Source organism: Pundamilia nyererei, unplaced genomic scaffold (genome assembly GCF_000239375.1).
Source record: "Pundamilia nyererei isolate P.nyererei 1_Seehausen unplaced genomic scaffold, PunNye1.0 scaffold00059, whole genome shotgun sequence".
Lineage (NCBI taxonomy): Eukaryota > Metazoa > Chordata > Actinopteri > Cichliformes > Cichlidae > Pundamilia > Pundamilia nyererei.
Genome location: NW_005187460.1, coordinates 1,107,268 through 1,121,656, shown reverse-complemented (window position 1 = coordinate 1,121,656; position 14,389 = coordinate 1,107,268). Strand labels below are relative to the sequence as shown.

At 40.1% G+C, this 14,389-nt stretch overlaps 2 protein-coding genes across 2 annotated transcripts in view; both read left to right on the top strand.

The window, feature by feature from the left end:
- Positions 1 to 838, top strand: part of rln3a (relaxin 3a) — a 2,632-nt gene extending 1,794 nt beyond the window's left edge. The window contains exon 3 of the mRNA XM_005734543.1: positions 488 to 838. Coding sequence (XP_005734600.1) covers positions 488 to 771 — 284 coding nt within the window. The 3' untranslated portion in view covers positions 772 to 838. The remainder of the gene's footprint in view (positions 1 to 487) is intronic.
- A 1,516-nt stretch (positions 839 to 2,354) lies between these two features.
- Positions 2,355 to 14,389, top strand: part of il12rb2l (interleukin 12 receptor, beta 2a, like) — a 14,438-nt gene continuing 2,403 nt past the window's right edge. The window contains exons 1-15 of the mRNA XM_005734542.1: positions 2,355 to 2,501; positions 2,931 to 3,023; positions 8,564 to 8,711; positions 8,818 to 8,969; positions 9,123 to 9,256; positions 9,415 to 9,556; positions 9,940 to 10,016; positions 10,103 to 10,361; positions 10,477 to 10,668; positions 10,773 to 10,877; positions 10,971 to 11,114; positions 12,402 to 12,557; positions 12,721 to 12,781; positions 13,024 to 13,129; positions 13,857 to 14,174. Coding sequence (XP_005734599.1) covers positions 2,957 to 3,023; positions 8,564 to 8,711; positions 8,818 to 8,969; positions 9,123 to 9,256; positions 9,415 to 9,556; positions 9,940 to 10,016; positions 10,103 to 10,361; positions 10,477 to 10,668; positions 10,773 to 10,877; positions 10,971 to 11,114; positions 12,402 to 12,557; positions 12,721 to 12,781; positions 13,024 to 13,129; positions 13,857 to 14,174 — 2,061 coding nt within the window. The 5' untranslated portion in view covers positions 2,355 to 2,501; positions 2,931 to 2,956. The remainder of the gene's footprint in view (positions 2,502 to 2,930; positions 3,024 to 8,563; positions 8,712 to 8,817; positions 8,970 to 9,122; positions 9,257 to 9,414; positions 9,557 to 9,939; positions 10,017 to 10,102; positions 10,362 to 10,476; positions 10,669 to 10,772; positions 10,878 to 10,970; positions 11,115 to 12,401; positions 12,558 to 12,720; positions 12,782 to 13,023; positions 13,130 to 13,856; positions 14,175 to 14,389) is intronic.

Genomic DNA, 14,389 nt, shown 5'->3' with positions numbered 1-14,389 from the left:
TCTATCTATCTATCTATCTATCTATCTATCTATCTATCTATCTATCTATCTATCTATCTATCTATCTATCTATCTATCTATCTATCTATCTATCTATCTGTATTGTTGTTTAAGATTGAATTTGAGTGTATCCACTGAATTATGTTATTACTTACAAAAAAATGTATGAACTGTTCAGTAAATGACTACAGCTTAAAATGTAATTGCTCTCAGCCCTGAAAGGCTGAAAATGTGATATTCTGAATCAAAGTGCCTTGGTTTTCATTTACTATAATGATGTGCGCTTACTATTCTGAGCTATAAACCACCAAATGTACATTTAAGCATCTAACCCACCAGGCATACTTGGCAACGATCCAGTGGCATCCCACCGTCGCTCCTTCCATCGTGTCTTCTCCAGCAATAATGAAATGCAAATAATGCACATATTTTGCTTGGATGCAAGAGAAACCCATTCCTTCATACTTTATTGTTTTTACTCCCACAGATGCTTCAGAGGACCCCTTCACCTCCCCTCAGGATGAACTCTCAGAGGGCTTGAATCACAATTTTGCGGTGGAGAGTCTCCTTCAGAGAAACACAGATCCAAGCTCCGCATCCAGAGACAACCAGGAGGGAGCGTTCAGCCGCTCCACCCGTTCATTCATCACCGAAGAGATACTGGAGGCGCTTCGCAAAGCTGACCGCAAAGGCCGCGATGTGGTGGTGGGTCTCTCCAACGCCTGCTGCAAGTGGGGCTGCAGCAAGAGCGAGATCAGCTCTCTCTGCTGAGGGTCGATATATGCAATCTGAGCGCGCTGCCTGCCAGGCATGTTGTACACCTTAATAAACAAACAGAGACACACATATGCACACGCACTCTTCTTTATTCACTTTTTTGTGAATTTTATATCCTGCGTGTGTCTGTTCAGTAAAGTCTGTTTAATGTCTTTAATTTTCAGTATCAATCTTTATGTGGCCAGTATGATATATAAAGAGACACGTTTGTTTTATGACGTCTTTGCTTGTTTTCTTTTTACATTACCAGTAACTTTCTCTGCTGCAACTGATGAGAGCTCAAGGGAATAAAATGCTTTGCTAAAATCATTTGAGAACAAGTTCATTAAAAAACTAACAAACACACTCGTCACATGACACGGAGGGATAAATGAATGGAAAATTCATTACAATCTGTGTTATAACAAACATAAAGTGACAGGTAGATGTGTATTTTTACCTCAGTCCCCAATGCTTACACAGCAGCTTTGCTTCCTATGAAATATGCTGCTGTGGCCTACTTAGCTTTTGAGGCATTTCCACTTCCTTAAAAACATGCTGTAATTGGTGGAAGGGGGGCAAACATTAAAATGTACGATACTTAAGTCACTGCAGCATAAAAACGACTTTTACTTGGGGGAAATTATATTTGCAGAGTCGGTTTCCACAGTTGATATGCTGCTTTCAGTTTAGGTTTTAATGTCTGTTTAGTTTCAGTTTACTATTTATTAGTTTCAGTATTAGGTTTAGTTTAGTTAGCTTTGGGGTTTTTTTTAGCTTTGATCACTGATGCTATTTATCTAGGTCAACAAGTTCACAAGGGGTCACATAAAAGAACAATATCTCATGTTATGTAAACATCCTACCCTCTGAAAATGCATGCACGAAGAGCCTCTGATGCAGGTTAACACATGTTACTGAGATTTGTGTTTTATGTGCCACATATTTTTTTAGTTGGTCTAATGTTATATTAGCTAACAGTTTAGCTTTAGCAAACTGATATTACTATTCTACTGCTCTATCACAAACACCATCCACTTCATACAGATTTGTAATAAAATGGCTAGTGTATATATTTTTTAATTCAAATGACCATTAGGACACATAGATTTCACATGAATACGTTTAGAGAACTTTCCTATAATGATTTTTAAAGGTTGCAAACGACCTTCAGGATATTCTTTTAAAAAGGAAACAAGCAGACACAAACGTGTTTCTTAAAACAGGTAACCGACTTTAAAACAGAGGGAATTATGGTGTGTTCAAAAGTTTATATAAGCCCAAAATGCTTTATACACTCAGGTTAGTAGCTGTCATTTTAATTAGACACTTTCATACACGTGCTCACGTTTGAGCGGCAGAAATTCAAAACAAAACTACCTCAAAGTTCAGTAACCTAAATATCTTACGCTACTTTTTGTCACGTGATATCTCTCTTTCTTTTCTTGAAGTTATGAAAAGCGTTTGCGTAATTAAAAAAAAAAAAAAAATACAGGGTAGCTACGACAGACACGTTTCGGGACCTGCAGCGAGTTAGTGTGTGGGAAGAACTGACACGACTAGCTGCCGGCGAGCACGCGCGGGTGAGTTGACGTCACTGGCAATTCCAGCAACTGGGTGGAGCGAATCGGTAACTGCGGAGAGGAGAAATTTCTGAACTTCACAGCAAGTTTCTCAGTTAAAACAAAAGCTGCGTGTTCCTGCAGAGCATGGGCGGCTCACATCTCAGCGTGTCTCACCCGGAGGTAAATCATTTGTACCCTAATAATACTTAATATTTACTTAGAAAAAAAAAAGAGATCATAATTAAGGTTTAATAGAATTTGACACTGAATAAAATGTCGAGTGTCTGGTAATTCGGTACTTATCACAAAGCTGCTCCCTCCTATCTGGCAATACGCCTATTTTTGTTAATCACCAAAATGACTTTACGCTCCACTGCACCCAAGAGGAAGTCTGAAACTGTCAGTCTGTCTGCAGTTGGGCTATTTATGCCAGATGTTGTATTTGTGATACGGATGTAGTTACCCCACATGTTGCAGCTACAGGTCAATGCGTGAACTCTTTCTGTAAGACCAACAGAGTTTTTGACTATGTCTTGTGATTGATTATTATTGTTGTTGTTGTTGTTATTTTGTATGTGAGAGTTCCTGATGAATTTGGGCTTTTCGCAGGCACTAGATGCCCTTGTCTAAATGTGATGGCCAGACCTATAACAAGGTGGCTTCTGTCCATCTTGGTGACCAGTGTCTCTGCTGCTGCAGCAGGTAGGCCTGTTCAAAAGCGCTTGTGCACAAATACTCATAAAAAGTACTTGCGCCTGCATTCAAAGGGAAGTGTTGTCACCTTGTACCCCACAACTTTATCAACTGTAATAACCACAACACTTTAACACCCTGTTACACTAACCCACTTAAATGCCATGCTATCTGCAGTGCTGTTTTCTTTACAGTCATGTTTACTGATTATTTGATTAATTCTGTACTTTGAGAGGTTTTGCTTAATCATAACCCCTAAATGATTTGTTTTTCCTGTTCTCTAATGCTTTAAAAATTCTTTCTTTGTACTGCTTTCTTTGTTTAGTAATACTTTGGTTTAAAATCTTAAACTTAAACTTGTAGACACTCACTGTGGTACTGCTGTCCTGACCTTCTCTATACATTTTAAGATTAGAATCATCACCCCATCCTTCCCACTGATTTTCAGTCCAGTTCTGGTGTAATTTGGCATCCCTCAGCTTTTTCTCCCTGTTTCACCCTTATTGAGAATTTTCAGCCATTGAGACCATTTCTGATAATGCTTCAGTGAACAGTAGATGAATCAGCTGAAGGGTCAGATGCATCTCTCAGGTCATTTTGCTTGTTCTGGTCACATTTTTTCCTGTTTTTGAGGATATGAGTTTCCAGTAGTGTCCGTCTGCTGTAGAGAGTTTTTTAGGCTTGACAGTTCTTCTTTTGTAGTTTTGTAGCTGTAGCTTCCTCAAATTTGTTTTAGGACACACTGCACACTATGCCTAAATATGCCATGTTTTCAGCTAAAAGCTCTTTTGGAATCATCTTACAAAAATCCTATTTTATGCCTGTCAAACTAGGTTATATTTGATATTTTTCTTAGATTTAACTAAAGAAATACAAGCAAATTATTTGTTTATTAGACAGGCTGCTTGTAAAAAAGTAGCTAAATACAATAAAAAATGGGTTTTTGCTCAGTTCTGTGTCTTATGTAGGCACAACACTGGTTCGTCCTTTGACTTTGATCCCTTTTTATGCTTGAATGATTCTTTGGTCAGTGTTAAGTGGCCCTAAAAATAGTGTGTGGACATTCCTGAGTGAAAAAAGGAACAAACAACCAAAGAAAGAAACATGTTCCAAGAGAACTAGACCACTTTCAAAGGTTACAAAACAGTCTGGCTCCCCAGATGCAACATACAAAGAAAAGAGGGTAACTCAAGACTTTTGCACAGTACAAGCGAATGGTTGCAGACTAACCAAGAGCAGACCAAGTATATTAAAGCTTAATTTTCACATTATTTTCCACTTTTCAACTAGGCACATGCAAATGCTATCCATAAATGAATGAGTATTTTAGTTCTTAGTAAAGGACTGACCTGTACAATAACAGAAAATGTTAGTCGGGAGCTTTATGTGCATCACATTTTCCTGAAGCTGAGGACACTACATCAATCTCAACACATTTTTACTATTTATTCTCACTATTTATTTATTTGGTGGCCCATCTATCACGCCTATCAGTCTTTCCTCATTGTTTGTGCTGTTTTTAAAGAGAAGTGGTCATAATTGACTAGACTACACTTGTTTTGGATCCAAACTGCACAAACTGCTCATTTCCTGTTCTGCAATCTGCTTTCCTACAGTAGTCCGCATATATTGAACGGGTTACTGCTAAAAGTGTAGAGGCTTACAAGAAACGTGTAAAGGTGGCAATCTTGCGATGAGTAAAATCAAAGGTATGCGTGTGTGTGTGCGCACAGATAGACGGATGCGCGCACATTTTTTTTCTTGTGGTTGAGAACAGTGTTAGATCTATTGCTTTCTCCCCCTTTTCTTCATCATCTCTCACTTCCTGTATCATTTTATAACAATTATAGTCACCTTTGCTAAAAGCCTTAACTTATGCAATCTTATTAAATGATAATAAATGTGGAGAATATGGTTGGAACTGACGGTAAATCAGTCGTGTTCACTCTTATTTCTTCACTCATTACATGTGTCTGAGTTTGTGAGTCATTGTAGCTTCGCAGTCTGTCACACAGGGTCAGTTTGCTTTACTGTGACTCGTAGGGATATGACCAAATATAGTTTTATTGCAGACGTTTTGTCACTTTCCTTTCTTTGTCTTTTGTTTCATTAGTTTTATTTCCTAGGAAATGAGACAAAGGAGCTGATTTAAAACACATCTGGAGCTTTTTAACAGTAAAGCTGTTATAAAAAGATAAATTAGCCCCCACTAGCAAGACACAGAACCACATTAAACAGTGTCTGCCATCACTCTACAAATACTCGTGCTGTTAGTGTGTTTGGGTTTTAGCAGCAGTGAAGGTGACTGGTGTAGCAAGAGAGAGAGGTTTGACAGAACTGCCAGAAAGTGACTAGAGAAGGGAGCTAAGGCTGGATTTTGGAGAAGGGAGAGTGCACGGTAGGAACAGTGTGTGGTTTAAGTAATGTGGGATCTTGAAGTGGATGAGTGCAGGCTGATTAGATGGACAACGAGGTGGGAACTCATTGCAGTTTATTTTTTCTGTACTTCATCTCTCCTCTGTCTTCCTGCATTCTGTGAGCTGGGAGTTTTTATATTCAGCGTGCTGCTGTGTTGCATCAGCGTAGGTTTTTGGTTGAGCAGTATTGAAAGGACAAGTTGTGGAACACATCTGGGAAAGATTTTGTGCATCACTGGCCGAATTTCCTGTACTTTGTTCGTATTTTTAGAAATGTTTGATACTTTTCTACATCACTTTATGTTAAAAAGATCTAGTTAAAGTAATGGAAAACACACAAATCAGGCACTGAGTGGACCTCACCTGCCACTTCGTTAAGCACACCTTGCTAGTACTGGGTTGGATCAAAGTCTGCCTTTATTCTTCTCGCAAAGATTCAACAAGTTGCCGGAAACATTCCTCACAGATTTTGTCCATATTGCCACAATGGCTGCAGATTTGTCTGTCGCACATCCAGATTCAGATCTGGTGACTGTGGAGGTCATTTGAGTGTAGTGAACTATTTGTCATGTTCAGGAAACCAATCTGAGGTTTGTGATGTGGTGTTTTATCGTGCTGGAAGCAACCACCTGACTCTGGGTACACTGTAGTCATAAAGGGATGGGCAGAAACAATACTCAGGTAGGCTGGCCCAAAGACTGCTAAGAGAATTTTCCCCACATTATTACACAACCAGCAACCTGAACTGTTGATACAACCCTGGATGAATCCATGCTTTTGTATGCCAAATTCTGAGCCTGCCATCTGAATGAGGAAGCAGAAACTCCTCTATTACCCAATTCTGGTAAGCCTGTGTGAATTTTGACCTCAGTTTCCTATCTTAGATGACAGGCATGGCAGTTTGACAAACAGCCACACCAGCCCATCTGGCACCAACAGCCACATTAAAAGTCACTGCAATAACATTTCTCCTTCATGCTAATGCTCAGTTTGAACTGAGCATTAGCATCCGGTCATCCCGGATCAGAGGATGCTGATTTTATATGTGATTTGATGTTTGTGTTAACAAGAAGCATGTAACAGTTTAACTAATCAAGTGGCCTCTGAGTTTATAATTGAAACAGACTTTTGACCTTTGTCAGCTAGTACAGCGGTCCCCAACCCTCGGGCCACGGTCGTTTGGTACCGGGCCACGAGAGTTGAGGCTCGGGTGTAAAATTTATGGTTTCCAGAGTTTTTATCGGTTTTTAGCGTTGTTTTTTATCGTTTTTATCGTTAACTCGGTTTCCCTGGGTCTTTTCCTGTGTGTTATGAATAAATCTTCTTTTTTTTGGTACCGGTGCTGGTTTTATTTTGTTGTATTGAACGGTCCGTGAAAGTATTGTCGGACATAAACCGGTCCATGGCGCAAAAAAGGTTGGGGACCGCTGTTCTAGTATTATCCCTGACACTGAGGGCTCAACATGGATACAAATGTATTTTATTTTCTGTCCTCTTTAGTGTTTAGTTCAGATCCGCAGAAAATCAGAGTATAAAATGCTTAAATATGTCACCCCTTCATGTCAGGGATTAATTATGTTATTCAATATTAGAAATATGTGTTTCTGCTCATATTCACCTCATGTTCAAGACTTTCTGCACATTCAGAACTTTTCACAAAGCCTGTGGTTATAGAGAATTTCCTTGTCAGTTATCCAAGTAGCAACAGTACTTCTAAACCTGGGCTTAAAAAGTGGATCGTAATCCTTGTAAACATGACCCCTGTTTGGCAGCCCACAGTTGGCAGTAAGTAGTCTGAAATGTAATGTAATGTTCTCCCTGCCTTGTCGGTATAAGCCCCACCCACCCCCTTACGGGTTCATGTGGACTAAGTGTGGCTTTACCGTTCCTACACCTTCCCACGGTTCACCCAGACCTGCCCACTGTGGGACTACCTGGGGCTGTCTGCTGGGACTGATGCTTTTAGCGTCTTTAGTGTAGTGGTTAAAACATTTGCTTGGCAAGCAAAAGGTTAACAGTTCAAGTCCAGCCGAAGACACAGATCCCTTTGGTGTGTGATGACTCTGCCAACTCAAAACATTAGGAACTACGTGCTGTGGCGAGAAAGTCGCTGAAAGCTGCGTGAGTTTAAAAAAAAATAAAAATACTGACACCAAACCTTCTCTTCATTTTATTTCGTGGCTCCTCCATGGGATGTGTGTGCACAACATAGACATTCACCAAATTGGCACAAAAGATTTCATTTATAAACTGTACAAACTCATATCTGATATTGTTTTTTTTTAATTTAAAAAAAGTCCCACTGTTGGAAAAAGACCTACCTCTGAGGTTTATAGGAGTAATCCCTCTGCTTCTTTCATTGGGGCGATGTGTTCCCTGAGTGCCCCATGGACTCTATGCCTGTGCCTTGAAAGATCGTCTGCCCACGTGTCCCCCCTACTTTGTGTTGACAGATATGGGAGGGTGTGGAATCATGGTTCAGCGGATGGGGGTAGGCTAATAATGCAGCAGCTGTCTTTAATGGAAAGCGGAACTTCAAATCATAATCTAATGCAAACTAGACAGCTGTCAGAAAAACCATGTATTTAGTTTATTACAGAGACACTTTCTAAATCATTATTTGTAGGTGTGTGGGCTTGATTTCACTGTAAAATGACTGTATATGAGTTAGCATGCCTTTTTCTCATCACCTTTACTTGCATCTTGGCTTGATGGAACACGAGAGGAAGACGTAGAGAAAGGAATTCAGGGTGTACAAACTAAGAACTGTTTTTATTGAGCAAGAGACAAACATGAGGAAAAGGAATATGGAAAAGGAAGGAATGAGGAAAAGGAAGAGGAAAGACAGAGGAAACAGTAGGAGTGAGGAAGCATTAATGGGAGGAAGAGAACAGTGAGAGGTTTGCCTCTTTGGAGCTCAAAGGAGGGATATCCTCCTTCTATCTCTCACGGGCAAGAACAAAAGCATCCTAAACACACAAAGGGAAGCGGGTGAAACAAAAAAGCAGATATGAACTCACATGAAACATAAAACATAATGAAAGTGGGTCTGAAAATAAAACAGGAAGAAAGACTACAAACAAAACCCAGATTGGTAACAATGACTTGTGTTTGTCCTTTGTGTTTTTTCAGATCCGCCAGCTCCTCCCTCTGATCTTGAGTGCTTTAGACCATGTGACGAGACAAGCTGCCATGTGGACATACAGTGCACCTGGGATCCAAAGTCAGACCCTAAGATCCCCACTAACTACACCCTGCACTGGGAGCCAGCTCATAACCAGTAAATAAAACCCATTTTTTACAGCTGTAAACAATAAGAAATGCCCCTCTCTGAATTTGTCTTGAACTTCTCCTGGTGTCATGTCTCGTCTGGTCTTTTCTTTCAGCGACAGCCATGTGAAAGGTGGGACCAGTTTAGACGGTCGCATTCCTCGAGAGGACTTCTCCGGTGGAGGAGAACTTCGGGTTTGGGTCGAGGCCGTTAACCAGAATGGCTCCAACAAATCTCAGCCGGTCGTCTTTAAAGTCGAAGGAATCAGTGAGTCAGTCCCACGAATACAAACGCCACCACAAACGGCAGTAATAATGATCAGTTCCTAATACCGCAGCGGAAAATTTTTGATGTTTATCTTCAAATGATTGATTTTCATTTAAGTAATATTAAAGATGAAACTTTTTTTTTCACTGCTAGCCAAGCCACCCCCACCTAAAGACATTACAGCCGAATCGGAACCGTTGGAGTTTATGTGGATCACTTCCTGCATAGAGTCTTCTGGACTCTGTGACATTCGATATCGGACTAAGGGAGAAACAGACTGGCCAAAGGTGTAGTGCGTTTAGGGGTTTTCTTCCCCATTAACAAATGAATACATGAAATAAAGTCCTTAAAAAAGCTTATTAGGCAAGTTAAATTGTATAGTTTGAGAGACAAAAGTGTCATCCAGTGAAATTATGCTCAAGCTTGTTTTTTTCCTCTTGTGCAGTTTGAGGATGAACTACGTGGCACCTACGCAGTGGAGGAACCGGACCTTTTTACGGTTTATGAATTCCAAGTTCGTTGTGATTGTGGTACAGGATTAAAGAGCGACTGGAGTAAGATCCATAGCGTTAGGAGCTCAGAGTCAGGTGAGAGTCCTCATTTGGAGTAATAATAATGATGATAAAAATAATAATAATAATAATAACTTAGATCTTTATGGCACCTTTAGTGGAACCTAAGAAATGTCATGAGGATTGCATCACTTTCCCAAGTTTAGCATTTAAGAACAATTCAAAAAAGGTTCATGTTTCTCTGGGTTTTTTTGTTTTTTTGTTAAAAAAAATCTCTTTAACATTCTTTCACATATTACATCAGAATTGGGAAGCCACTTGAATTGTAGCTGATTACTGTAGTTTTGCATTAAACTAATTGTTCTCTTAGCTGTTTTAGTGGCATGTCTTTTGTGCAGCTAGAAGGAAAATGTTGCCTTATCTCCCTGGCTTTGTCTCTTTCTTGCAATGCCACTCAGACCCTGTTGGAGAAGTGGATTTATGGAGGGACTGCGGTATTTCCCCTCTAAGCTCTGACTGTTTTCTGACTTGGAAGGTAGGCTGAGAACTAACTCGCTCACTCTGTCTCACCACGAGCCAACTCATCCTTCACTCTCCTCGCCTTTTCTCCATTCCCTCCAGAGTCTCTCTGATTCTCAGGCACGTGGGTTCATTCATGGATATAACGTCACAGTTTTCTACAGCAACGGCTCTAAATTGCAGATGTCCACGGCCGAGCCAAACAGGCAGTACGTGCATGAAATTGTGGAGCAATTGTGCAGCAGCGGTACCACAAAATGGTTCCTCAACGCCACTCTGAAGGATGTGTCATCAGTCAGCATAATCGCCTACAGTTCTAAAGGTGCCACAAAGGAATCGTTTCTGAATATATCAACAACAGGTAAGAGACTGTGCAGACTTTCATAAAAACTACAGGACGCTTTGAAGCCCCTAGCGGCATCTAACCATCTCCGATAGGGGATACATTTAACCTTAAGCACTGGTCTCTTGTTAAGGTAAAGAAGAAAATGTTCTAAAAGTTAACCTCAAGATGAATAAAGAGAACCTCAGCGTGTCCTGGGACCCACCGTCTGACGTCTCCGAGCTAAAAGAATACGTGGTGCAATATAAACAGGCAGGATCTCCACCTGGCCGAGAGTTTGACTGGATAAGAGTGAAAAAAAGCCAGAACGGAACATTTTTTAAAGGTCTGTAATGTGTCAAACCTCATTAATTAAAAGAGTTGTTGTTGTTATGATAACTGTTGATTGCATTTTGAACCCTGTTGTGTGTTGTATGTCTCCACCTACAGGTCAGTTTCAGGAGAACAAAGCATACCAAGTGTCGGTGTTCAAGGTATTGAACAGCAACGAAGTCCTCCATCTCTCCACAGAGATTGGATATTCTCGTCAGAAAGGTGGCGCTCTCTGCTTTGTTCCTTTGATGGTTTCAGGCCACTGTAGCCTCTTTTCTCTCATCATAACAATTTTTTTCTTTTTTTCTTAATCAGCTCTGTTAGCAGTGCCGTCATTTAAGGTGGAAACTCTCACTGAGACTGAGGTGACTCTTCACTGGAAAGGCATTCCTCTCTCCGAGCAGACTGCCCGGATCTGGTGCTACGAAATTGGATACAAATGGTTGGATACGCAAAAAGGTATATAGCAGCAAACTATGTTACAGTTCAGTTATTTCTGGCTGATTTTTGCAAAGCTAACTGTTCATAGTTAGTAAAGAAGATAGCATGCATGCTTAAAATATAAAGCACATTACATATGAAGGGAAAAAAGACAGAAAACAGGATAAAGATTTTTCTGGGTTGTATTTATCAAACATCTCAGAATTAGTCCTATATAGCATAATATAGGACTTGGCTTTAAATGTGTTCCTGATGTATTATTTCTGCCTTAAGCTCAGGTCTTGTACCAGAGGTCTGGGATTTTGAGGGCTCTGCACAGTATCTTAACTCTTCCCAGGACATTCCCCGAATCTGCTAAGGCCACTCTCTCAGTTTACACCCCCTAACGGTCCCAACAACCACTGGGTCCACTTTGGACTTCCACGCCTATTCCTTCAGCCACTAGTACATAGCAGTCGTCTTGTGCTCCTTTTCTTTTTTCTAGCATTGCTATCAGCTGGGATCACGTCATCTATCACAGCTGCAGTCCCCTGATGCTTGTCAACCACCACAGTATCTGGTTGGTTGGCCAACAGCTGTTGGAAGTCCCACAAGACCTTAGCCCTGTTGTTCCATTTTCAGAGGTGTGTCCCACTGGGACGTGTGGACTAATACTTACGTGGCCCAGATGTGCCTGCACTGTATTCCAGCCACTTGGATTGTGCTTCTGACTGTACATTGCCTTAGGATGTGAACGATAGGTTCAATTGACATGTACCATACTCGAGAAGAACTTCCCTCCATCCCCTCTCCCCTGCAGGCACTCACATTGCGCTTAACTGTCTGGGCTAATTCACTGAAGTTTCCTTTAGTGTCACAAATACTTTTTTACTCTTAGATAAAGCTTTTGCAGAACCCAAGGAGCTCATGATTCTGTGCATTTTGTGGCACCCATAATGACATGACAGGAATGTGCCGTGGTTTGTAGTATTGGACCTCTGATTTTGGATTTTTTGGAATATAAACTCTGGTCTAATAATTCGAATTTTCAGTTTTTGATTATAGTTTAGAGTTCTTAGTTTACTTTCAGTGTTTTTCTTTATTTTTGTAATCATAGTAGCCTAATGCCTTTGTGCTTTAGTCATTTCATCATAGGTGATGATTTTACAGTAGTATAATCCTACTAATTTCATCTGTCTGACATACGTGCATTATTAATGATTAACACCTGATTAGTGACTTCCTGCTCTGACATATTTGATAAATAAAGACTCAATAACTTCGATTACACACGTAACCTCACTCCAGACATTTTCTCTCTTTCAGTGTTCAATGTAAGTGCTTCCCATGATCATCAGACGTTCAAGCTCCGTGATCTCAGTCCAGGCGACTATGAGGTGTGGATGAGAGCTATTACTGAATTTGGACGTGAAGCGAATGCCACTGAAACATTCAAAATAAACCACCAGCAAGATATGTATGGTAGGTAGGATGGGTTTGACGTTATGTTTGAAGTTGTTGTTGATTTTTCTTTATTTTTCTTGCTGGATGTAACTAACTTAGGGTGTAATGGATTGTGCAGTGTTATAAGATATGAACTATTTATTATTTCTCTCACAATGATCGCTTCTCCCTCTTTTTTTAGGGTTATTGATACCAGTTCTGTCTGTTGTTGTGGTCCTTTGTGTGTGTTGTATTTTACTCAGGTGAGACGATCATCTTAAACTTATCTCTGACATCATATTTGAAGCACATCACAATTGTGTTACGTACTGTTAACAAATACTTTTCTATTCTGAATAAATATTGAATAACATGAGAAATATAGTAAAAAAAATCACAGTATATCAAGGACACAAAACATTCAATTAACATAGTTACTTATACCTTTTTATGAGGTGATCTCCCAGTCTAACATATTTGCTGTTTACTGTCTTGTCTCTGGCAGCGTTTGTCCAGGACCAATCAAAGCATGTCCACTGATATCTTCGTGCACCTATGAGAAAGTGCCTGATCCCCGCAACAGTCACATCTTTAAACAGATGAAGCATCAGGTTAGACTGAATGAAACGTAACTGCGAGGTTTCTATAGACTCCTAAAAGTCGTAATTTTTTTTTACTGTATTTGTTATAGTAAAAGCCTTAAGTTATATAAAAAAACAACTTTAATAATGGTTTCAAAAATCCTTTAAAAGATACTTTCTGGTATTGTAAGTAATTAACAAAATGGCTCTTTATAGATCTGTATTACAGAAACAACAGCAGTCATTCTGTGATGTGAAAAAGAAAGTTGTCACAGGACTGTATGCGATCCCATGGGAAACTAAGTAGAGTAGAGCCACGTTTAGCAACAACTTAAACTGATTGTTTCCTGTATGGCTATCAGCATCTCACAGTGTTGTGGGGGAACGTCGCTTCAGTTGGTTGAGGTTTGTGGGAATTTTTTTTTAAACGCAGATCTCTTAAGTTCCCACCAAAGCATTTCAATCAGGTTTAGCCACTGCAACATGCTGAGTCTTTCCTTTTTTAGCCATTTGGTTGCAGATTTGCTGCTCTGCTTCGAATCATTGCCCTGTTGCATGACCCAGTTTGGAGCATAATTTACTATACAGAGGAGCTCATGGTGTCCTGGTCTGGCTCCAAAACAATCCCAAGGCTACTAATGACAAAAAATAAGCTAAATCAAGACCAATACCAGTTGATGCATACAGGTCACTGATATATAAACTTGGCTCAATGATAATCAAGAAATTGTTTTTTGTTTTTTCTGTCTCTCTGTAGTTTAATGATCCTTTGGGCTGGATATGCATTCCCGTCTGTGAGCCACAGCCCAAGATCTCTGTGCTCGAAGTTGTAAAAATAAAGTCCCCAAATTTAAACCCTGATGGATTAGTAGGACCAGTGACAGGAGACAAGTTTTCACAAGATGATCAGAGGGAGGATGCTGTCCCAGAGGAGACTGGAAGGTTGGACCGCAGATATGGAAAAGAGCCCTACAGCAAAATGGTTGATTCCGATGAGGAAACGAGTGGCAGCTCATCAGAGGAAGAACAGTTCACGTCTGGTTACGAGCAACACTTCATGCCCTCTCCTTTAGAAGTAAGTTTTATCAAAGCCTCACACCTGATCAGAGACATTATTCTCATTTTTTTCTTTCTTTGTTGTTATTTATTGACTTTATTTAAAAAGAGCCAGTATACAAATAGTAAAGTAATACTATTTTACCTCAGACATACAGCTAAGCACTGGTCCAGGTCAGTCAGCTCACTGAAATTATTTCTTTGCGTCATCGGATGTGCTCCCAACTCTGCCAG